The 25711-nt window shown below is 41.7% G+C and overlaps 1 protein-coding gene across 9 annotated transcripts in view; it reads right to left on the bottom strand.

Moving 5' to 3' along the window:
- ST3GAL6 (ST3 beta-galactoside alpha-2,3-sialyltransferase 6) overlaps positions 1-25711 on the bottom strand; it is an 89186-nt gene that overhangs the window by 16503 nt on the left and 46972 nt on the right. For 4 of the 9 annotated variants that reach the window (XR_015768433.1, XR_003611678.2, XM_028119163.2 and 1 more), the window contains exons 2-9: positions 23128-23178; positions 21252-21351; positions 18633-18710; positions 16257-16360; positions 15150-15213; positions 3542-3637; positions 399-585; positions 138-275 (exon numbers count right to left, since the gene is read on the bottom strand). Coding sequence is in view for 7 of the 9 variants with exons in the window: in XM_028119163.2 (XP_027974964.1) it covers positions 138-275; positions 399-585; positions 3542-3637; positions 15150-15213; positions 16257-16360; positions 18633-18710; positions 21252-21340 (756 nt within the window). In the remaining 2 variants the exon portion in view is untranslated. Of the gene's footprint in view, positions 1-137; positions 276-398; positions 586-3541; positions 3638-15149; positions 15214-16256; positions 16361-18632; positions 18711-20181; positions 20689-21251; positions 21352-23127; positions 23179-25711 lie in introns of those variants that run through there. The other 5 variants (XM_028119157.2, XM_028119155.2, XM_028119154.2 and 2 more) reach the window with 2 other exon arrangements.

Genomic DNA, 25711 nt, shown 5'->3' with positions numbered 1-25711 from the left:
TGATTCACTACCTCGGATGTGGCCTTCAGAAGCCACCTTGCGAGTCATGGTTCTCATCCTTTCTGAGAACCCTAGGATCTCTCCACCCTACCCTAGCCAGATCTTTAGTTTGGAACTGTGCAAAGAAAAATACGTACCTGATTTTTGGGAAATACTTTTGGGAAGTGAAGCAGTTCATAAGCTGCCATTCTGATAATGAAAGGATCTAATATTCTGATTTGATAAGGTTTGTAGACCAAGTTTAAGGCTGGTTTCTTCCAAAAACCATTAGTGTTCTGAAATAAAAAAAAAAAAAACACAGAAATTAGAACATTGTGGTTGTCTTTTTTTTAATGAAAATTTTTTTAATAAAAAAAACCTGAAGGTAATCAGAAGGCAGATCAATGTTGCCAACTTACTATTTTGCCACCCGTCAGCAGTTCCCACAGCCACTTTAAATCAAGCGGCTTAAAAGCAGTGAGAACCGCCGTAGTATTAGGATCATTGTGATTGGGATCTGAAAAAACAGATTCTGGATAAAAGAGTCGGAAGGTGGTCCTTCTCCCAACTTCCTCTTCATGTCCTAAAACAGGACCATTATTCATTCTGTGGGGAGTAAAACACACAAAATATGTATACCAAGTGCAATATGAGCCAATTTCATCCCAAGTTTCAGAGCTTTCAGAGCAGGACAGACAGCTGCGGCCACGGGCCCAGTGCGTAAAGCTACAGGGCAACAGATTTTTTTTTTTTTTTTAATGCATGACAGCCAAGGAAATAATTCCCTTTCATGAAATGGCTGCTTGATCAAAGGCAGAAATGTTCATCTGGATTTGAACATTAATTGTGGGGCAACTGATAATTCAGTCCTACCTCCAGGAAAACCGAAGACTCAATAAAACAAAATTCGAACATAGAACCAAAGACTACTAGAGTTAAGAGAGACCTTGGAGGACATCCAGAGAAAACCCCTTGGATAAAGTCCCTGCAGTCCAGAGAGAGAAAGTTACTTGCCCAAGGTTACACAATCATGTAGCACATGGGCTGACAAACAAGAATCACTCTGAAGGTGATCTGAAGACCCATCAGAATTGTTGAGCTCTGTAATACAGGGATAATATAAAATTGCTGTATTATACCCACACACAACCAAATAAATGTTATTGCTAGAGTGAACTAAAGAACCACAAAGGATCTACTGTTGGGTTTGCGTATGCTCAGTGCCAAAGTTAGACATGCACTATTTACGCATACACTATGAAGGCATGCTATTAAAAGGAATGCTTTGTTTCCAAAACAGTGTCCCCCTGGGAGGATAAATACTGTTTCACCCTTTGCTACTGACTCCATGTAACGTAAGACAGCCTTAACACTTGAAATGACTTTCATAAATGTTGTACCCGTGGCATTCTCCCACAAGGGTTTGCTGTGGTGCTGGATGATCAAATGTTTAGACAATTATAGGTAAGGAAATTCATGTTTCAAAAACTCATGTGGATAAAATTTCACAGCTTCCTCAAAATGGATAGTGAACAGAAAATAAGGTGACCTCACTATGCAGAAGCTCTTGGCAGCTTGTAAGCCAGCAAAACCCCCAAGGACTGCCAGGTCATCCTAACGCACTGCCCCACTCTTCAGAAGACTATTCATAGCCATTCCCAACACACACAACACAGGATGACCTTACTTCAACCTCTCAACAAGAAAATAGAGCTAGAAATGTCCTCACCTTCCCTCCACTCCATCTGTGGGACTCTTGGTGGCCATAACTACAATCCCAGTTTTCCTTTCCATTACAGAGGACCAACCACACTTGCACTCTGGACGCCCATCCCATCTTGCTACCACACCAGTCTCTTTGTTCATCTCCATCAGTTTACCAACATGCTCTAGAATCTCCTATCTTTATAAAAGGAACAAAACAAAAAAACAAAACAAAAAAAAAGCCTCCTCTGATTCCATAACTATCTCCAGCTACCATCTCATTTCTCGACTCCCCAGCAAAACTTCTCAAGAGAATTGCCTACACTGGTTGCTCACTTTCTCACCTGTCATTCTCTCCTCAAACCACTCTGGTTGGGCCACTCCCCATATCATGTCTCCAAGTCTGCTTTTGACCAGAGTTATGAGTGAGCTTCAGGCTGCCAGTCCAATGGTGAACCTTGTCCTATATCTTGCATGACCTCTCACCGGCTGGTCATGGGTGACCCCTTCTCCTCTCCTTTAAAACACTTCCTACCTCACTGGTGGATCCTCTTCCATCTCTTTTACTCTTTTCTTTCTTTTTTGCTCAACCTCCAAGTATAGAGTATCTCAAGACTCGGTCCTAAGCCTTCTTCTGTGTTTCTCCCTAGGAAATCTTGCCCAGACCGTGGTGTAAATATAGCTTACAGGCTGTTTACCATCAAGCCTTTAACCTGTTTAACCAAATGCCTACTTGACTTACCACTGCAAATCTAGTAAGCACCTCAAATCTAACATGTTCCCACGGAAATCTTGATTCTCCTCTAAACGTCTTCCTACCCTAGTCTTCCCCCCAACTCAACAGTGGTACCTCCATCCGGGCAATCTCTCCGGCTGAAAACCCAGGAAGAGGTATGTGGTTCCTTTATTCCCATCTCTCCTCACACCTGACACGTCGACAAATCCCGATAACCCTACCTCTAAGACATGTCTCAGTCTATCCACTTACATCCTTCTCTGTCAGGACAATCCTGTGCCAAGCCACCATCATCTGCCTGAACAGAGCCACCTGACTGGCCTCCTTATTTCTACTCTTGTCCCTCATACCCCACTGTCCATGCCACAGCCAAGGTATTTTAAAAACATAGCCAGGTCAGATTCCTCTCTCACTTAAAAATCTTCAGAAGGTTCCTGTTGTACTTAAAATAAAATCCCAGCTCTAATCTCAGTTCACGCAGTCCTCTACAACCGTCCCCCCTTGCCTTCCTCTTTGGCTTGCGATTGTACCACTCTCCCTGAGCCTGCTGCCCGACTCCCTCACTGGTCTTTTTGGTACTCTTCTCAAACCCAGGATCATGTCCTCCCCAGGACCTGCACTAAACATTCTTTCTGCCTGGATTGCTCTTCCCTAGTCTTCATATGGCTGGTACTATAACGGTCACGTAGGTCTGTCTTAGAGGTCTTCTCCTCAAAGTGGTCATCCATTCTAAAGTAGCTATTCAATCATTGGCTGTCACATATGTTTTAACTGTTTGTACGGCATTTATTATTGTATTTCCTTATTTATGTAATTACTGTTTTCTTCCCCTCATTACAATGTAAGCTCCACGGGGAGCAAAAACATTATTCTTATTCACTGCTATATGCCCTGGAGCTGGAACTGTGCCTGGCATATTAAGGAGACTTCACAAATATTTGCTAAGTGAATGACCTGGAAATTTAGGCCTACTCTAGTCGACGACGACTGAGAGACTGGTTGTGTTTAATGTACTTAAATATATCTAAGCAACTCATCTTCCTTTTAAACACAGTCATACTAAAATAGAAAATCGTATTCCTTTGAAACAACTCCAGGTTAGCAAATAGGAAATATATTTACCTTATTATTACATCATAGGAGTCAATTTTTTCTCCTAATGTCTTATTCTTCAAAACTCCTCCATTACCAACCACCACGCACTTTTTACATGGCACACTGTTGGGCAAACAGACAAATGAGAGGTTGAGACATCTTTCATGTAACTGGGTGATTCCAAGAATTTGTTCATACTTTCCAGAACCCAGGGCCAAATTTCACTTGTTGCACAAGTAGAAGAGGAACCAACTGTGACTTACAGGTCTAGGGATATATTAGAAAGATACAGGATTCAAGAAATAGCATTCCATAGGAAGTATATGATTGTTAGCAACTAACAGGTGCTTATGAGTCCATACACATTCCCTCATTTGATTCTCATAACCATCTGCTGAGATGGGTAAGCCCGATATTTCCATTTTACAAACGAAGAAGGCATTCAGAGAAGTGCTGGTTAACATTTCGAAGTCGTACTCCCAAGAGGCAGAATCAGGATTCACATCCAGACTCTTGAAGGACAAAAACACCACTTGGCCCACGATTCTGCATGTTAATATTGATACAAGTGTGTTTACATGACATAGCTATACATTTTTTCCCCAGCGTTTCTCACTCCCTGAGAATCCTGATTCTAGCTCTGGGTCACTGCTGCATCTTATTGATGTGGAGACAGTTTGGAATCTGGTGGGGAAGGTGTATCTTTCCTGGACCTACCCACGAGCACTTCAATTCCCCCAACATGTTCTGTTTCTTGGAGCTTAACCAATATAAACTAAAAGTTCATGCTGTGTTCCTAGCAGAGAGCTTTCAAGTAGATGATGAAGTGGGACTTCCTGTTGCTGGCTGGGATCAGCCTAGAACCACGCACTGTGTACCATCAGCTCTCAGCAAACCCAACCTGGCCCATCTATCTCCAGGCTCTGACCGCCTCCCGGCCAGGCCTTGAAAAATGACAATACAGATCACATCCTTCTCCTTTAGAGGACAAGACTACAGAGGGGAAAGCCTGGTGAGACTGTCCTTCCAAGGCCTTCATGACATGAAAGTATAAAGAAAAAAAACTGTTTCTCTAAAAACCATGAATAAAGCAGACCGGATGAACTCTAGACCTTGAGGCTCTTAGGAAATTAATGAGTAGCAAAACTGCACAAATACTACAGAACATGTACACTTAGAGGGGCGCCTGCTTGGCCCAATTGGAACAACATGTGGCTCTTGACGTCGGGCCATGAGTTCAAGCCCCACACTGGGTGTAGAGATTACTTAAATAAACAAATAATTGTAGGGAATGCAAGAATACAGGAATAACTAAAAAGAGCCAAGCACTGGCCCTGTCAGGTTAAGAGACAATATACACATTGTATGCATAGACACATAAGTTGACCTTTCCTCATTAGAATTTGTTTAGCTCACCTATTCGGTAAGCTTTTAATACTGGAAAACACTTTTTTACACATTTTAATTTGGGGCTTTTAGCTCCCCACTTAACGAGTCATATCAAAATCAGTGTCTACTTTGTTACAAAAACGAGAAGATCCAGATTGTCACAGGTGTCAGAGACTGGGTTGGGGGGACACTGTCCAGGTACTCCTTGATGAGGTACCCCCCAAAACTCCTATCATGGACAGATCACAATATGCTCTAAATTCCAGGAAGGAAACTCTCAGTGGTGCTCTGCTCTTTGACCTCTGTGACCAGGTGGCACGGAGAAGATGGGAACAGTGGCGAACACATTCCAAAGCCTTCCCTCTCTGGGTATGTTGTCACCAGACCCATCTTATGAATACTATCTAACAAGGGCCCTTCTCATCCGCATAGCTTGTTTGACTCTTCCTTCCAGAACCCTGGGGCCAGTTTAATGCAAATCAGAGGCTCAACCTCTTGAAGCTGGCTCCCACCTCCCCGCTGAGCAAGGCTGTGGGCACTGGGGAGGGGGTGGCTGGGAATGGAGGATCAGAGTAACAGCTCCGTTCCTACGGAACCTGCATGGAGCTGGGGGAGAAATAACCATCATTATGGCACCAGATTAACCTCCTCCCCTATGACTGGAGGCCACTTCCTATTCCCAGGGGCCCCCGAGGCTACAGCATCTGTTCTGGCCTGGGATATCCAGCCTGACACCATGCTGCCTGACCAACATCATCAAACATACCAGGCTAGATAGGAACTCACAGCACCACTGTGTCTCCAGAGTTTCTAACCTGGAGCCCCAAAAAAGGACCCCATACCCACAAGCCTCATTTCTGAAGATGACCCAGAAAGAGGTAGCTCCGCTTACTCCCAGACACAACCAGTTCCATAATCCCTGTTCAGCAATAAACCCATAGGCTGAAACTTCATGCTTGCAGAAACTTCCCCTCAGTGTTATTTTTATCAGACTGGATTACAGCTGGTCATCAAGCCCCAGATCACATGTGGCCGAAAGAGTATTGTGATAAGAGAAGCGATCATCTGTCATACGAATAGGTCACACTCCTCGTCCCCACTCAGGCTCAAGGTCCTGGACCTCCCTCTCACAGATCCTACCAAGCCTTCTGGTCAAGGGAAAAGGGAGCTGAGGTTTAGAGGCAGATCTTCACTACAAGAGCCCTGAGGATCAGCCACAGAGAGAAGGTAGTTCCTTGTATGTACGCTCTACAGCCTCTTCCTGTTCATCGTCCCAGGAGGTTCAAGGACTTGGGAAAAATGGAAAGAAATCTCAGAGATACTGCCTCACTCAAGGGGACTCCAATTCTAAAGACACTTTACAGCTGAAGGGTCACCACATTTTTAGAAATTTCACTATTTTCTTCTCTGTGAGCTTTGTAGGGGGCAGCTGGAGGGAAGGCCCTTTGTCATAGAAAAAGTTCACCAATACCCCTGAAGAGAAATCTTGTCAGTGAATTTCACTTCTCCTTCTGGTAAGGGATATTGCAAAGACCCACACATTTTTCTGAGGATCATATATAATACTAGAAACTCTTCTAGGGGCATTGCTAGGACTACTCTTTGGCAATAGTATCTCATCTACTGCTAGTACTCACAATGCCCCCATGAGTCTGGGAAACACGCAATGCTACAGCTTTGCAGTCTGAACCACACATCTCACAATGCTCTCCCCAGCAGGGACCCCCACATATTACCAAAAATCTGAGTCATTATCTCCTTGGCTTCGTCCGCCTTGTCTGGGCTCCTGGCTTCCCTTGCACCCTGTGTGAAACAGTAACTTCCAGTGTCCTTTGGGTGACTGTATAACTTCACCATATTTAATTAATGCCACTTTCATGCCCGAATAGTTACAGACAACTGTGATCTTTAGACGGCAAGAATAGTCTCATTTATATTACTATACTCTCCAATCTAAAACTTCCTGATTCACAGGCTGTACACCAGAAATCAGTTTGATTGTTACATTAAGGGTGGTGATTGTTTTCTCTCCTGTTGTGTCTGGGAAAGGAGGTATCTGTTCTTCCTTCCCCCACCCCAGAAACAGGTAGGGAAATGCACATGCCCCAAACTGCTCACCCAGAAAACAAAATCATTACGGAGTGCCTGAACCTGTTAATGGAAAATCTGGAAAAGTGCTGAAACAATCATGGTGAGAGATTACATTTCCCCCACGTGAAAGGCCTGGCTTCTCATCAAGCCAGGCAAACCCAGAAGACTGACTACCTTATGCAGAGGTAAACATCAACACCATCAATGCGGAGAAAGTAAACACGAATCGCCCATTTCAAAGGACCTGTGACCTGTCTTCTGAATGCTTTCTGACATTCATTTTTCCCTTCAGCAGTATCACACACATTAAAATATATCACTCCATCTTCAGTGTAACAATCCATGCAGACCCCACTAGCCCCTTTCCCAACACGCATTACCCTGCGTGCCTGCTTGCAGAGCCCTGCTTTCATAAGCCTAATAGTTGGCCTGGAGGTGGCCCCATGACCCCACCTTGGGCAGAAAGATATCAGAGAAGTCTATTAGATGCTCCAGAAAAGATTTCACCCCCAGCAAGAACATGGTTCGAAAGTTCTCCTGGCCGAAAATAGCAGGATGCCCGGGCTAGTGATGCAGACACTGAGATCCTTTTAGAGCCTGGGCTCTTTTTCATAAACAACTACTAAAGTCTAAATCTTTTTATTTTTAGGTTGTCTAAGGCCATGCTCCCACCCTGGCTGGTTGCCAGTCTGACCCAGCTCTGCTGATATAATGGATCCTGCCTGGGTGAACAACGAGGCAGTTGTCACAAATCCCTGTCCATTTAGCAGGCAGTGGACTTAGCACAGGGGTTTCGATTAGGTAAGATATTTATGTATGGTTACTCTATAACCATCGACGCAGGACTCAAGCATTCGTCACAGAATCTGGCAGGCTTTCAGAAGGCAATGGTGGCAGTTGGGGGTGGAGAGCTGGTTCATGCATTTGAGTGGGAGCTGACAGTTTGTGATTCAGGGATTCTGCTGCTCTGGTCAAGGGAGAACGTGTTCCCACTAAGGAGATGGCAGCATTCTGGGGACCTGCGTGCAGACCGGTACTCAGGAGCTACATGGACACCCAGAAAGGGCCTCGTAACATGGCACATTTTAAGTATTGCTTTTCTGTGATGTGATTTCCTTAAATATCCTCAGTCGTTAGTGAAGTGTGTCAAACATGGCCACCTCATGTGAGCTGTGCTTTGGAGAATAAAGAGAGGAATCTGAGTCCTAAGAAATCCACAGCAGCAACACACAGAAAAGAAGACAAGAGAACCGGAGTTGCCACTCCAAACCATTGGTTTTAGGCACGGCTTCACGGTGCCTTCCAAACAAAGTGCCACAGAGGATAAAAAGGAACCTAGAGGTCACCTCAAACATCCCACCTCTTTTTTTTTTTTTAAAGCATTTTATTTTGGGGGGTGCCTGGGTGGCTCAGTCAGTTAAGTGTCCAACTCTTGATTTCAGCTCGGGTCATGATCTCAGGGTTTTGAGATCGAGCCCCACATCAGGCACACATGCTGGGCTTGGAAGCTGCTAAAGATTCTCTCTCTTCCTCTCCCTCTCTCCCCCCACTTCTCTCTAGTAAAAAAAAAATAAAAGAAGCATTTTTTTTAATTGCAATATAATTCACAAGTCTTAAAATTCACCCTTTTAAATAAAATCTGTAGGCTTTCGCATACTCACAAAGCTGTGTAGCAATCCCCACTACATAATTCTGACCCCACAGCCACTAGCACTCTCTCTCCTTTTCCCTCCCCCACCCCTGCAACCACAAATCTACCTTCTGTCTCTATAGCTCTATCGATTCTGGCCCTTTCATACAGAAGGCATCATGCAATAGTCGTACACAGTAAGGCGTGCTCTCGTATATAACAATATTTGTCTGTGGGATTTCACAACTGGCTTCTTTTGTTGAGCATAGCGTTTTCAAGGTTCATCCACACTGTGGCATGAATCAGTACCCCGTTCCTTTTTATGATTGAATAATATTCCTTTGTATGCATACACATTTATTTTATCCATTCAGCAGCTGGACGTTTGGGTTGTTTCCACTTTGGGGCTATTTGGAATAATGCTCCTAGGGACATTCACATAGAAGTTCGGTGGTCATAGGTTTCAGTGTTGGCTTTCTACTTCAAAATAATTCTAGAGTCACACAAAGCTGCAAAACCAGTACTAAGAAGTCCTGGGTACTCTTTACCCTGTTCCCCTCGACCAGGCTTACACTGACTTAACAACTGTGCACTGGTTACACCGACTTAACGTTAACAATTAAAACCACCCTCGGCCTCCTGCGCATACGGAGGAGGTCCTTCGGTTCCTCTCCTTCCCGTGACACTAAGGTTCAGAAGCCTGGGAATTTGCCCAAGAACACAAAGCAGTTAGTGCCTTTTTTCTTAAGGGCTGACCCATCTATTTAAATGTTACCTGACTACTTCCTTACCCCTCTCTCCACCTCCCTCCCCCCCCCACCCCCAAAACCCTGTCTCTCAGGCTCTCCTTCCCTGGCTGGTTTACCATCACTCCTCTGCTGCCAAAGTCCTGGCCTGAGAGCCCATCTGAGTATTTCCATAAAGGGAGGAACATGAAAAAAAAAAAAACAAACATGGAAAGGGTTGCTCTAATTGCTTTAAAAAAAAAAATTATTTGTCTTTTTGAAACTAGCTAGAAGTGGTGGTTGCCTAACTTTGTGAATGTACTAAATGCCATTGAATTGTTCACTTTAAAATGGTTCGTTTTTATGTAAATTTCACCCTCAATTGAAAAAAGTGATTTGTCAACATTTGAGATTGTTTCTCTTTGCCACACTTGGGATCTGCTGGCTCAGAGCCAGAATCAGAGGCACTTTTACTATTCTTGATCTTCCGGTGAGAGACAGCAAAGAAAAATGTGTTTTCCTATAGTATCTATTCAGAGAAGATTCTACAGAGATCATGTATCTTTAAGAGAAAAAAAAAACCCTATTTAATATATATATGTTTTCAATGAACTTACACACGTATCCTGGAGATGTTTTGGTTTAACCCTGCTAGAGTATTAAAGTTCATCTGGCTAAAAATGGTTTGAGGTTAAGGATAAAGGCATAAGCTATATTAAACAATGCACGAGATGCCCTGGAAATCCTAAAGAATATATCCAAAAGAATTCACAGTTCCAGAATTCTCTTGCCCTTATCTTCAGATGATGCTCAGTTCAAGACATTCGGTTGTGGGGTCTTGTCTTCTCTTTGCTTGTTCAAATGTGGAAGGAGGTACTGAGAACAGAAGTCTACAGACCTCCATATCACCTCCCATATAACTTCTCCAGACGTTGGTTCTCTCACCTTTCAAATGAGGGAATTGGACTAGATCTCCACCCTTCCCGCCTCTGACCATCTCTCAGATTCACCACTTTGCTTTAGAGTCTGGCTCTCAGGCCACACAACACAGCAAGGGGAGGTAAGCTTAGGTAATCAGGACTCTTTACAAAACAGCACAGTGCCCCGGTGTTTACCCCACTCCCACCTGCTGGGCCATTGCTGGGGAGTGAAACTCAAACAATACAAAGGGAAAAGTCCAAGATTTACACTAAAAATAAAAAGAGAAATAAAAAAAAATAGAGTAATACACATGTCCCATTGCATGGTATCCTCTTTTCACAGAGAACAGAGAATCTCTGTCACAAAATTAGGGGGAAACGCAATTTTCTATAACGCAAATATTTTTCTAACAGGTATGAGTATACAAAGGGAGGCAAATTATTATAATTACTAGGTGACCAAAAACTTAGAAAAAGAACAGGTGAGTCTGTTGTTTTGTTTGTTTTGTGTTTTGGTGGCGAGGGGGAGTGGTTAGCGAGGGGAGGAGGCAGAGCAGAGAACAAGCCAGGAATGGTTTAGCTCAAGGGGTCTTTCACACAAGCGTCATGGCCAAACACACACACTCCTATTCCCTTCCTTGTTTATTTCTCACACAACTACTTCATGGTATTAGCTTTAGGAAAAGGCTCCCTCTGCCTCAGAGTTACTTTTTTTTTTAATAATTTTTATTGTTATGTTAATCACCATACATTACATCATTAGTTGTTGATGTAGTGTTCCATGATTCATTGTTTGTGCATAACACCCAGTGCTCCATGCAGAATGTGCCCTCTTTAATACCCATCACCAGGCTAACCCATCCCCCCACCCCCCTCCCCTCTAGAACCCTCAGTTTGTTTTTCAGAGTCCATCGTCTCTCATGGGTCGTCTCCCCCTCCAACTTACTCCCCTTCGTTCTTCCCCTTCTGCTATCTTCTTTTTTTTTTCTTAACATATATTGCATTATTTGTTTCAGAAGTACAGATCTGTGATTCAACAGTCTTGCACAATTCACAGCGCTCAGCATAGCACATACCGTCCCCAATGTCTATCACCCAGCCACCCCATCCCTCCCATCCCCCACCACTCCAGCAACCTTCAGTTTGTTTCCTGAGATTAAGAATTCCTCATATCAGTGTGCCTCAGAGTTACTTTACTAACATTACCCACCAATATGGCATATATAACAAGTCCTTCATAAGAAATGTCTCTTCATGGGGTACCTGGGTGGCTCGGTCAGTTAAGCAGCTGACTCTTGATTTCAGCTCAGGTCATGATGTTAGGGTCATGGAATCAAGCCCCACGTTGGGCTCCACACTCAGCGTGGAGTCTGCTTGAGATTCTCTTTCTCCCTCTCCCTCTGCCCCTCCCCCCACTTGCACATGCTCTCTCTAAAATAAATAAAATCTTAAAAAAAGTCGCTTCATAAAAAAATAAAATTTAAAAATTAAAAAAAAAGAAATGCCCCTTCTAAATGATCTACAACACAATATGTTTCAACAGCTTTCACGGTGATCAATTCTCCAAGAGACAAACCATGGTTGACTTCCTCAAGCACTCAGCTAAGTTGGTAAAGTTATATAACTGACTTCAGAATCCTAAATATTTACCAGGCACAGAGACCAGCTGCCCCTCAATAAGGTCCCTTAAAATAGGACTTTTTTAATGTGGGCACACAGCCACTTTTAATAAAGACTACTTTTTTTTTTTTTTAAGGCTACATTTCTAGCCCACCTTCCAGCTAGATGTGGCCTTGTGATTATATCCCTAGCCAATGGGATACAGTCAGTGGTTGCTAGCAAATATTAACCACCAGTTCTCTCTGGGAGAAAAAGAGGTGACAGGAGAAGCCCTGGTTTGCAGTGTTGCCAATTTCCATGGCATAAAATACTCCCAAAATGGCTAATTTCAAGTTTCTACCTTGATGGCACTGAACATGGAATTGGAAAGAACTATAGCTCTCAAGTTGGTGCCAACTGGCTCCAGCACATCCCCGGGTGTAATAGAGTATTATATAGGATTTCTGGGCAACGTCCTTAAAGCAGGAGGCAAGTCTTAATGGATCCGAGCATGGCCTTCCCTTTGCTCCTCCTTACTGGCCAGAATACAGCCGAGATTGGTGGAAGTCCAGCCATCACACTGGATATTAAGGAAGAAGATATGTATATAGAAAGGCAGACTCACAACAGAACAGCCCAGGTCCCTGCTGATCAGTGCTAGCAGACTGGCCCTGAATGTTACCCTGCAGACTGCATTTATGTGACACCCGTGAGAAAGAGGAAGCTTTCTATCTTGTAAATGCATCTGATAGTTAGAGCTTTCCCATTCATAGTGGAATCTGTCCCAACAGAGGGCATCACACAAGCTAAGGAATGTAACTGAACAAAACTAGGACTTGCATCTGGTAGAACTGTAAAGGATTTCGATTTGAAACAGTGACAAAATGTCTGTACCTTTCTGGAAGGGACAAAGAGGGTAGAGAGAGAATAAAATCAGTGGAGAGAGCAGTCCACAGGGGAAGGGACTAGAAAGGCCGAGCTACCCCCTCTCCTGCTCAGCTCCCTGCCTCCCCCAACCTACAGACCCAGGACAAAGAGTGAGCAGCCAGGGCCCACGAAGCTTCCTCCTGAGGCCAGCTCCCGAGACCACAGCTGGGGTGGTCCATCCCCTCTGCCCTAGAAAGAGACTGTTCTCGGACCTGTTTCTTCTAGAGCATTTTTCCCAGGTGGAGAGGAGAAATGGGAGATGTTTAAGGTCACGTAGGGGACAAAGTGAGTTGACTCAGAGGCAACAATAAGGTAGTTTAGCATATTCTGACCTTCTGGAGTTTATTTAAAATACACTTTTCAGGCACAGACTGGTCTGTTACTGTCTTTGTGTTGTACAGTGGCTTCCAGACAAATGTAGAATGACTTACTTAAAATATAGGTATAATTTATTATTACATGTGAACCCAACCCAAAAGTTAATATGCAAATGGAACGTAATAGTGTCATAAATATATTCTTATCTACTTTCGAAATACTCTTTCTCAAGTCCCTAGGAAACAGGTTTTGCACCATCAAACCAGCAATTCAGCAATGCTGAGTATCAGTGCATCCCTGTGCGTACTCTGTGGGGATCCTACAAGGACATTTTCCATTCACTCTGTACCTGAACAGTCTCTGACTGTATATTTTATTCTACTTCAGTCTCTTGACAACTTCAGACTCAAGGACTCCTGTGTAATCAGCAAGATCTTTAATCCCTCCTCACCACCCACACCAACCTCCCCTCTAATACGGGTGATGCTCAGAGTCTGACACGGGTTGAGGGTGGGAGTGGGGGGCATGCTCAGTGACAAAGGAAGAAAGGGTGGGGAGCAGCAAGACCAAGTCAGCAGGAACAGTGGGAAGAGCCTGGCTGAGGCACACACAGATGATGAACACCTGGGGCAGAAGGCTTCTAAAAGCAACTCTATACAGTACAATCTAGTTCTAAGATAAAAACCAGGAAAGAATGAAACTTCCAGTCACACCCCCTCCCCCTACCAAGAATCCTAACAGTAGCTCCCATTTACAGGGACAAGGATCTTGTAGATAATTACTCTTAAGTCAAATATCCAGGCACTGGACGGAACTCTCTAGGTTCACATCCTGGCTCTAGCATTTGCTGACTGTAGCAAACTACATATGTGTGCCTAGTTCCAGTTCCTCCCTTAAAAAAAAAAAAAAAAAAAAGGATTATCGGGGATATTTTGCAGGGTGGTGGTAAAAATTAGAAAGCATGATATAATGCTCATATGCCAAAGGTCTGCACAAAACAATATTCTACCCATTAGAGCTATAAAACTTTAGGTTAAAAAAGAATATATGCGGTAACTGTTGATATGCAATCAAAAATTGAAATTAAGTTGATGGCATAGTTTTAAATTATAACAAGTAAATACAAGCTGAAATGAGCAACACTTATTAAATAATCCACCCTCTGATAATCTTGGCTCCCAGAGGAAAAGGAGATAAATTCAGATAAAATCTAGCACTGTTCTGCCAGCTCTGTTCTGCAAATTCTATCTCCATTTTCACACCTCCGTCTACTACCCTCACTTATGTTTCCACTTAATAGCACCCCTATTCTCTTGAGCAAGAGGGAAAATTCTGTCATTTTCCTTTTTAATGGAAGCCTGACATCTGCAGACTACCTGTACCATCCCACTGGACCACTGGCCAAATCCTAAAATGTAGCTTAAACATTTGTGAAGAAAGTCTACCTCTGTAAAAGTAAGTATACCTGCTAAGAAGTCTATCTTTAGCAATTTCATGCCTACGGGGCTAATTTGATGCCAGAATATCCTACAAACTAAATGACCTTTTGTAGTCAGAAAACGTATTATCTAAACAAGCTGTTTGCTTCCCTCCAGTATAATTCTGAGTAAGACGAAGAGAGCTCCTTCTGAAATCCAATATTCAAGTGAAACAGAAAGGATCCTCGTGTTAAAAAGGCACATGGGAGGTACAGGAAACAGCCCATGGAGGGGGCTGTGAGCTGATTAACAGAAGCTATGAATTAATTCTTCAGTACCAACAACTTAGAAAAGAGGAATGTGGATTACAGTGTCTTGACCCAGAACTAGCATTGCTCATCATAAGGCTCTCTGCAGACTTTTGAGGCAACCAGTTACGCAGCTTCTGAATTAATTTTGTAGTTTATTTGAAGTTTCATAGAAATAACTACTAGAGGTTTTAGTTATACACAAATACTAAGGAATTTTCTTGAATGAAGACATTTTAAATTGGGGTGCACATTTTGAACCCCATTAGCTCAAACTCAAAGTCAAACAAAAGCAAGGAAATAAACTCACTTGTCAAACTCGTCAAAGAGATCACAACTCTGCAGTTTTGAAAGAGCAAGTCGAAAATATTCCGCTAGAAAACAAATGGAATATTATAAATAAAAGGAATCATGGCTTCTTAGGTACATAGTAAGCCATCTGCCCCCTTCCCTCCCCCAAACCCATTTCAAACTGGTACAGCTCCATGGATTTATTCCGTGGTGAAAATTAATGATACAACTGCAACTAGCCAGCACCACTCAATAGGCACACTAAAAAATGCTCCAAGGGCACTTTACAAAAACTCAAGAAAAAAAAAAAAGATGCTTAATCTGAAAACAATCATAAAAAAGTAACCCCTAAAATATCAACATCAGATGACATTAGTAGAGAATATAGCCCTTCAAACTGACATTAGTCTAAAAACCAATTTTCAGTAAATTTAGATGTATTATCAAATTCTTTGCAATATGTTTTTAAAACATATACACACACATTTATACAATCCACAAGCACAAAACAGGATCAGTTGAATATGCAAAATCTAACTCAGAAAACTGTAAGCTTATCACCTCCTGGGCTTTCAGGGTCTCTCCCAAAACTACAACGTAAAGCTACATAAAGCCAATTCATGTGTCAATAAGCAAAGAGAAGACTATTCTGTCATTAGTAGATAGAGTGATTCCCTCTCAATTTGGCAACAGTGAAACACCTGCTGGTTAAAAGGCTGATCAAGGAGCTAGGTCTTAAAGTGATGAAATAAAATAAAACTCAGAGGTCAACAGGCGAAAAGGGGAGCTGGGGAGGATGTTAATCCAACCCACATCCTGCTAATTCTACATTGGACTAAACTAAGGCATCAGAACACATGAATAATACCATGGCTAAATCAAAGTAAAAAAGCAGTTTCTCAATAAAAACAACAAATCTACCATTTTATTCTTAAATTCTACACTGCCTCAAAAAGGAGTAGGGATTTCTATATTGAAATTTAATTTCCTTCATCCCGTCTCCAAATCATTTCCTTTAGGAATCATGACACAAAAACATTAAAAGGCCCTAAAATTATATAAACATGTGGTTCACATCAAACACCATTCACATTAATAGGGTTAGGTAAAGAATAATATTACTGACCTGATGTTCTTATCCCATAGGGCAAATCAAACTTATTGCTACCATACAAGGAAGCAATCTTTTTAAAATCAGCTGCACACAGAAAAGGGTGAAACTGATGAAACCTGTGGGAAAAGGAAAAAGAGTGATTTCCCCAAATGCCTACCATATCTGCAGCCTTCTAAAATCACAGCTGAAATTAACTGCTGTGATATACTGACTATACGAAAACGTGTAATTGTTTTTCTAATTCTTTAAAAATCACATGAAACAGTATTTAAGTATTATATAGAATGGAATATGCAATGCAACTACACAACCAGAACGTAAATACTTTCCAGGTTGTGGAACCAAAATTACGTCACAGCTTCAGGGGCTAACGAGGGGGGATCAAAATTTAAAAACAAACCAACACGGGGCGCCTGGGTGGCTCAGTTGGTTAAGTGACTGCCTTCGTCTCAGGTCATGATCCTGGAGTCCTGGGATCGAGTCCCGCATTGGGCTCCCTGCTCAGCGGGGAGTCTGCTTCTCCCTCTGACCCCCCCCCCATGTGCGCTCTCTCTCTCTCTCTCTCTCTCTCTCTCTTTCTTGCTCTCTCAAATAAATAAAATCTTAAAAAAAAAAAAAAACACCAAGTGATAACACGTTAGCCATATGCAGGAAGAGACAAAGGAGGTAGTAAGGGAAAATAAAAGCATGGATGCTAAGCCACTCCCAAATTTAAAAGTACCATATGTACCAAGTTGTGTCGGCTGTGAAAATAAAAATATAAAACTCGACGCGCCGAGGATTAAACTCTTTTCTGATATCATTAAGACTTTCTCAAGAACAAGAACTGTGGGCACTGTCTTCCTATCATCTGCTCTGTCCTACCCCGCTAACCCCACTCGGGTACCCTCACAGACAAGAGAGCCAGTTTGAGAAGGGTGGCATGTGCTTCCATTCCCCACCCCTCCTCACTTTTAGCACCCAGCACGGAGCAAGCAGGCTACATATGGTTAATAAACGATTGAATGAATTTCAACTCCATGGTACTTCTTTACGGAACCAGTATGATGTAGAAAAGAAGGTTTTTTTAATTAAAAAGAAGGAACAAGTCAAACTAGTCCATACTTCATCCCCCACACTTGGCCCCACTTTTCCAGTCATAGCAGAGCTGCCCTTAGTCTAAAAACTGCAGGTGCAGATCACAGTGCCCTGGGGCTTCAGGGGCTGCATGACAAAGAGGAAATAAACAGCTGTGGGATAGGGGTGACAGAGCTTCAGTTTCCTTCTGGCTTTGCCACTCAGGAGCCACTAACCTCAGACAAGTGCCATGAGCTTAACGTCTTCAGAGCGGAGTTAGAACTCACACCATATTCAGACTAAGGAAACAGGTGAGGATGAGCCCTTCCTGCTTGACACAGGATCTGTGCCCCAGACTTAGTTGTGACAGTGATAGCAGCCTCGAGGTTCCAGCCTTATTTATACATGTTGGGTTCCAAGGTAAAATGTATTTATCCCCAGTATAGACTGGTTCCAAAGTAAAGTGTATTTCTTACTATAGGTCACGGTCAAAAAAGTTTAAAACCACTAGTTTTGCAGTGGTCCTAACTGGACACACCCCTATGGAAAGACTACAAGTAGCCATGCATACCTGTGATCATATGCAGAAATGTTTTATGTACCTGCAGTTTCCTAGAGAGTTGATTTTAAAGGAATCTGTAGCCCCAAGAGGTTAAGAACCAGTAAATGAAAAGGTACAGTAACATAATTAAAAGAAAACAGACATTTTTGATTCCGAATGGGTAAAATATTGAAAAGCCTGTACCTGTTTTACACAATTAAAATGACCAGACTGTCATTTATTTCTATTTCTCTAGAAGTACTTTGGACCAGCAATCTGTCCAAGTTGAGGTGACAGAGGAAAAGAATACTTGTGGTTATTCTACAAGTCCTGACAACCGTGTAGAGATCATTATTTACATTCCAAGTATTTCACTGAAAGTCCCTCAAAGTGAGGAAAAAGGTCTCATCATAAAGTTTAACCTAGAGGCAAGGGACAAACAGCCACAAAATAATAAGGGTGAAAAATAACATGGAAACAAGGGCGGGTAGTAAAACCCTGAAAAATAGTTCACTTTTTTATAATCAAACACAGCTCGGCCTCTCTAATCTCACCTTTGTAAAAAGAATACTGGTCTGATGGAGTTCTTCAATGCCTTTGCTGAAAATATATGCAGAACTCTGACTAAAAGCACAAAAAGAGACAGGATATTCAAGCTCTTCCTTAAATACAGAGTGTCTACTTTCTACTGCTAAGATTCATACGGGGAAGAAAAAACTAGACAGGTGTGAGATATGATTACAAACACATTTTGAACATTTTGTACGTCACAATTTCTTTTAGATTTTTACCTCAGGAGAGAGGCAAAAGCTGGCTTTGATAAACAAGGCTGGATCTTATTTCGCCGCTTCATTTCCACAGGTGGTACCCTAGAAGACAAAAATAGAGTCAGCCAGAAACCAGAACCAGGCAGCCCGCCCAAAGGAAAACAAATGCCCTGGGAATCCGCTCAGTGCCACCACCCAGAGGCTTCCCAGGCATGGAATTAACAGCTCTCACAGAAGCCCTTGAGGGAGGACAGGACCCTGCACGGATTTGAGGATGCATGGATACACGGCAAGAGAGTGAGAAAGGCTGAGGCGACAAGCAGCCCGGAAGTAATTCAACAAGCGGTGAACAAAGAGCCTTCAAGAAGGGCTAGGATTACCACACTGTGGAGGCCCCAAGCAGGCTGACTTTTTAGAAGTCCCCCCCGCCCCGGCCCACCCAGAGCCTGAGAAACCCCACACACGCCCGTGCACATGGCTGTCTCTGTCCTCCATGCCACATCTGGGGACACCTACCACAGAAACACAGACCTGCAGATGCAGCCTTGTGATCTGCCCTCCACAAATCACACTTTTCAGAGTCCTATGGAACTCTCCTCTATTCTTGGCACAGGTTAGGCCCTTCTGGGTCTCCTGAATGGAGTGCTTGTCTCCACAATTTAAAAGGGTATTGTGAAACAAGACAAAGCACGACAACAAGAATAAGCGAAGGGGACAGGGTGACAGGATCCAGATTTAACCAGCTTCGTAACTGCTTAACAGAAGAACATGTTAATGATCAATGACATGAGGAACTCATCTTAAAAAACTAATCAATTTTCTTCTGTAATCACAGGACTCAAACTAAAAGTACTGGTCTCAATTTTCAATGTTTTTGTTAAAAAATCCCCATAGTTGGAACTGCTAGGTTTCTAAGCGACAAAGCTAGTGAAGTCCTTATCAGAGAAACACCTTCTGTGAGTACCACAAATGGCAAAAATCCCTTGATTTATATGTAAGGAAGGTACATAAATGTGGTGGACTAGCATATTAGACCATAAAAACCAAATTATATTCAGAGGACAAAATGAAGTGTAAGATACATTTCTTGGTTTCTAAGGTTATTCAAACAGAAAACCTTTTAGGATATTGAGAAGACAAACTTTGAGTGGCTTTATAAAGTTATCTGTCTTAAATAATTCTTAAGGAATTAAGTTCACAGCACAAAACCCACCCGAGGTAATTTCCCACGGTACTCTACATGACTGGAGTGATGTGTTAGCTTAGGAGTGTTGTAAACATTCGTCAAAGCCTGATGACAAAAGACTGTGTAGAATTCAGATTCTTTACATTGTCTTCCTTATTTCTCTTGTGACACACAACAGGATTTGTAGGGAAGTAGCAATCTAGTAAACTCCTTGCTTTCTCTTCTGTTCTTGTCTTCCGTTACTAAGTGTGGTACAGAGATAGGACGCAGCAAAGGCAGGAGAGATCCCCATGGTATAACCCTCGTGTAGTGTGTAATCAAACTTCTAAGTCCTCTAGCTCATTATTTAAGTCCAAAGCCTAGAAACTTAGGTCCAAACCTACCCACCTGGCATTGGGTTTTCCCAGTGACCATTTGCCTAACTTCCTTCCATGAAGAGTATTACAATAATTTTTCAATCAACCAGTAGTGAAATAAATTCGGAAGCATCAATTTTTTTTTATCTAGTAGGATAAAAACAAAACAAAACAAAACCCAGAGACGTGATCTAGGATCTCCTATTGAAAAACTGGCAAACAGTACTGATAGTTTAAGACAGGAAATTATCATGTGATTTATTTTGATATCATATACCACCATCTACTCAGGATTTAAGGGTCATCAAAACTTTGTTCCTAGCCAAAGGACTGGTAACAGGGAAAAGGTTAAAAAGCTTATAAGTTTTCTCTGCAATAAAACTACCTGTGCCTCTTCAAAGTTTTATATGTGACATTTTAAGTCAACATGGTTTCATAATACACATCTATTATCATTCACCAAATATTTTTAAACAAAGAGAGTCTATATTTTAATCAGCAATCTCTTATCCAAGCATTTTAGGTTCAACAGTCAAGTACAACTGAGTCCAAGAATGACTCCATCAATTCAAAGAAATGAAATATTATATGATTGTCCCAAAGACAATCAACGTCACCGCTTCACTGAAAAATCAATAAAAAGAAGGTGCTATTCTATCAGTTTTAAACTATTAGAGTACAACATAGAAGCTATCAGAATGGTAAAACCCCAATTTATAATGGAAAGCTAGAAGAGGCTCAAAATGTTAAAGAGGTGGTTTTTTGTTTGTTTTATAGGTCTCTCTAGGATCATTTGTGTGTCTCTGTGAAAGACTAGTTTGGGAATTATTTTTAAAGAGCAAAAACGATAGGGCGCCTGGGTGGCTCAGTCAGTTAAGCATCTGACTCTTGGTTTCAACTCAGGTCATGAGCTCAAGGTTGTGAGATCGAGCCACAGTGCTGAGCGTCAGGCTCAGTGCTGAGCGCAGAGTCTGCGTCAGTGCTGAGTGCTGAGCGCAGAGTGTGCTTGAGGTTCTCTCCCTCTGTCCCTCCTCCCATCCTGCTCTTTCTCGAATAAATAAATTCCTTAAAAAAATAATAAAGAGCAAAAATGAAACTTACCAATAGACATTTGTTCCCCATAATATACAATGCAGCACATAATAGAGAAAGACAGCACTCAGGAATATGGCCACAAGGTACCCTCTCATGGCTGGCCCACCTGCAACACAGGAATGAAGTCCAAAGAAAAGGCAATATTATCTGTTCACACAAAGACTCAAATACAAGATTAGTGAACAAACATATAGAGAGGGAAAAAGAAGTAAAATGATGTAGGCCTATTATTTTTGGAAATATCCACTAAATTTGCAGGAAAAGAGTATTTTTTTTCTATCTCTCCTCAGCCTCTTTAGTCAAAATAACATGGTAGGTAGACCAATAAACAGTAGTACCATTGTTTCAAAGCTGGTGGCTTCCATACTACTTTTTCATGTTAGAGAAGAAAAAAAAAAACTCATTCAGAACAAAATGTTACACATCTATTCCATATCCAAAACTTTTTTTCAGAAACATTAAAAAATATCTATTTTCACTCTCTCCATAGAAAGCGAATATATGCCTTAAGATGTAAATAAACATTGCCTTTATTCAGTGCTCAAAGTGATTTTTAAATGCTCTACATCATAATTTTTACAAGTCCTTTATGTAACTTTTAAAAACTGGGAACGGGTGCCTGGGTGGCTCATTCGGTTAAGTGTCTGACTCTCAATTTTGGCCCAGGTCATGATCTCAGGGTCTTGAGATGGAGTTGGGCTCTGCACTGGGTGTGTACCCTCTCATGGCTGGCCCACCTGAAACACAGGAACGTGCTTCCCTCTGCTTCTCCCCTTCTCCCCCTCTCCAAAAAAAAAACCAAAAACCAAAAAATCACCTTATAAAAACTGAGGAAAAAAGCTACTAAAAATTATTTCCCACATCTCCGATTTTTTATACCTTTAGGTGTACCCATTTGATTTTTCAGTTTCATAGCACAGGTAAATTTAGCTAATTTCTTACTTATTTTTGCACTACATAGACAGTTTGGTCCATTATACATTGCAGATAGATAAAAACCTGGACACAATCCTCTTTAGAATATAAATTTAAAAATCCTTTATAGCATATATATTTTTTAAAAACCTAACCATATTTAGTTCTCACTTTTGCTTCCTAGAAATGAGTAAGTTCTCACTTCCACATGCAATTCAATGCAAAAGACAAATTTAATATATTATATGGTTCTTACAAGAGATTTCAGTGCTTGTGATTTGAAACAAGTAAGCTATCTCTTTGCCTCTCATCAAGTTTCTGATTCATCTAGACAGTTGCACATACCGCTCCTCCCACTCCTGTTCATATCTATTAACCTCAATCGGGGTAACGCAGTGTAGACGCTGTGAGTCTGAGGAGATACATTTCCAAATAATATCATGCTGTCTCCCTTTTAACAGTAAAATAAGGCCAAATGGAACTCTTAAAATAAGGCACTCCTTTGCCTTCATAAGTAGAATATAATAAATATAATTTAAGCTTTCCTTGATAATGTGGGGTCATAACTGTGCTGGGCTCCTCTGGAACCAAGAAGGGTGTGGGACTGTTTGCTAAGCAAAAGTCCTTATGCAGTGGAGATTGCTGGTTTCCCTTCCCTTGCTCTCAGCTGCTCCTTCTCACTGCTATGCAGGTAGCCACCAGGCTCACATGCCGTTGTAAGTCAGAAATGCTTATGTAAGGAGAAAGCAAATAGAGGAGGTAAATGAACTAAACTGACACATCTACCTTAGCATACATAATCCCTGTGAAAAGTCAACACTGCTTGGCAACCAGAAGACAGGAATCATGGCCCAACTCCACATAATTCCTGGCTTGGGGGGGGGGGCGGTGGTGCCTTAGATAAATCCGTTTACCTCTTCCAACTCGAGTATCCTCACATGTTTACAAGTGAGAGCACACAACCTACCTCTTTGAACTGTTAGGTAGATGACCCCAAATGATGGGTGTCTCGGACAACCTAGGACACAAAATATGTGAATAAGTTTGTGTATTTTACTGTTGTTGGTTTTCTGAAACTAAAGTCAGCTGTGCTCTTTTTCTAAGTTGTAATATGCATGGGTTTTGAGAAAGCCAAAGTGAGCCTTGGTCTACCTTGACTCAGCCTGCACTGCATTCTTACCGGCCTAACAGAAAGCGGTAGTTGCACGCGGTTTTGGCAGAAAGCCCACATCCTCTGATGGCAAAGGGAGTAAAGCATATAAAGAATGTCTAGATCTGCTGCTTCTATCCCCTCAGGCCTGTGCATCTCTTTCCACTTTGTTTCGTCTTCCTCATCCATTTGTAATGTATGCTATCTTGATGTATTGTGGGTTATTTTAAAAATTGCCTTAAATTCTTCATGGTAAAAAGCAGGAAATGCATGATTATAGGTAGGTTAAAAAAAAAAAAGGTATGGCTCTATGTTTCTTAAGGAACACTTGGTAAAATCCAAGTGATGGAGAGAATTAAAGGTTTGGGATTATCAGTAAAAATCTAAGACAGTGAGGTGTTTGGGATGTTAGATGCATCACCGAAATGGCTAATTAAAGAATGAAAGAGAATTTAGCTAGCCCAGAGCCTGGCCCTTATACTTGTTCAACAAATGTTAGCTTTCCTTCCTCCCCTGGTACTGGATGCACTGAGAAAGGTCAAGGAACTGGGGTCCAGCTGGGTGCTAAAAGGCAACTTGTCATACAGGGGAGACGTGACCACATTAAGTGCTGACCAAAGGCTGTGAGCAATGTTTCAAGATGACAAGATGCAGGTCTATCAGTGTTCACAGAGGGACTGATGTGGACTTGGCTTGTCTCATCCCTTTGATTGATGTGACCTCAGCAAAATGCTTACCCCCCTCCTCATGCAGGTATTATCCAAACATGGATAGAGCATATATATATAAAAGACTCCAAAGAACACAGTGGGATTATTTATATATCCTGTGACTCCCTTGAAAATACACCGTAATTAACTCCCTTTTGTTGTACATGCTGATGGTCGCAGACATCAGGGATGTGTGGCAACCCTGAGACTTCTGGAATCCACCAGTTAGACTTGAACTGAAACGGTTTTAGAAATTACTTTAGGCTGTCCTGGAAGGTATTTTACCATGGGCCAATGTAGTCACAAAACAATCTGCCCAAATGCTCAAATATTTAAGACTCCACCTAGAATAACATCATTTATGCAAACATCCAGCATGAATGCCACTTACCAGTATCAGCAATCTTTTAAAAACCTATTTACATGTAAGATAAAACAGTATATGGAGGCTTAGAGAAAGAACTCAGTATTTATAATTCGATTTGCTCATCTGTCCCCCAAAAATGCATTCTTCGGGAAATTTATATATTATTTTACAAAGCACAGAAGTATAAGTAAGCGAGGTTCTGTTTTTCATTCGCTAATGCGTGTTTTAGCTGAAAACGCAGAAGTATGAGAGAACATTCTTTTTTCCTTTAAAAATTAAAATGAACCTACTCTTGAAGAGCCATTGCATATACCAGCTGAGAAAAATTTAGGAAGCTTACCCACTCTCTTGTATTTCATGAGCAATTCAAAGCATATTCAAGTTGCAAAGCAGACTGGGCCAGCCAGGATATCCTTGTAATAAACATGTATAGTTCCTCTGCTCGCTCGTAGGAAAAAAAACTTACACTAATAAACAAATTCTCTAATTGTAATTCTATAAATGGAATGACCATTTTGCTTTGAACAAGTATTTCAAAAGAAAACCGGAATTTAAGATAGAATGCCTGCTTTAAGGGAAAGAAAAAAAAAAAAAAGCAAGCCCTCAGTAGAGCTTTGGTTACCAAAACAAATAAGTTTGAAGATCTTGATATGAAACATGACATACCCAGCTTCTTGGCTGCAGTTGTTCCGAAGACCAGGGTCCTAATAACATTCTTTACAAAATTTAAGTCATAAAGTAATTTATCTTGGGTGTGGGCAGAGGCCATCACGCAAGAACAGGAATCATTGGCAGAGATCAACTATTTCTTCTCAAATTATAATATATCAATCTATGAATAATCTGTATATGTCCAAGTCCGCTCAGTCATGAGCAACGGTTTTCCTTTCTCTTTAATAATAAAAGTGTGTCTTATTTGCGAACCATGAAAGACTATGGACTCTGAGAAACAAACTGAGGGTTCTAGAGGGGAGAGGGGTGGGGGGATGGGTTAGCCTGGTGATGGGTATTAAAGAGGGCACGTACTGCATGGAGCACTGGGTGTTATACACAAACAATGAATCATGGAACACTACATCAAAAACTAATGATGTAATGTATGGTGATTAACATAATAAAATTTTTTAAAAAATGCAAAAAAAAAAAGTGTCTCTTATTTGTGTGGAGTTTTAAAGTTCATAGAATGCTCTTACATCCCTCACTTCACTTAAGGCTCAAAACAAGCCTGATAAATGGCAGGTAGGTATGATCTTCCTGATGAATGAAGAAACTGAAAGTCTCTGAGATTGAGTTGCCCTAGGTCACACAGTTTGAGAGACAGAAA

Source organism: Eumetopias jubatus, unplaced genomic scaffold (genome assembly GCF_037043125.1).
Source record: "Eumetopias jubatus isolate StellerSeaLion01/CBP00866 unplaced genomic scaffold, mEumJub1_p1.0 scaffold_1, whole genome shotgun sequence".
Taxonomy (NCBI): domain Eukaryota; kingdom Metazoa; phylum Chordata; class Mammalia; order Carnivora; family Otariidae; genus Eumetopias; species Eumetopias jubatus.
The sequence above is the reverse complement of the archived record's forward strand: the minus strand, read 5'-3'. Positions and strand labels throughout refer to the sequence as shown.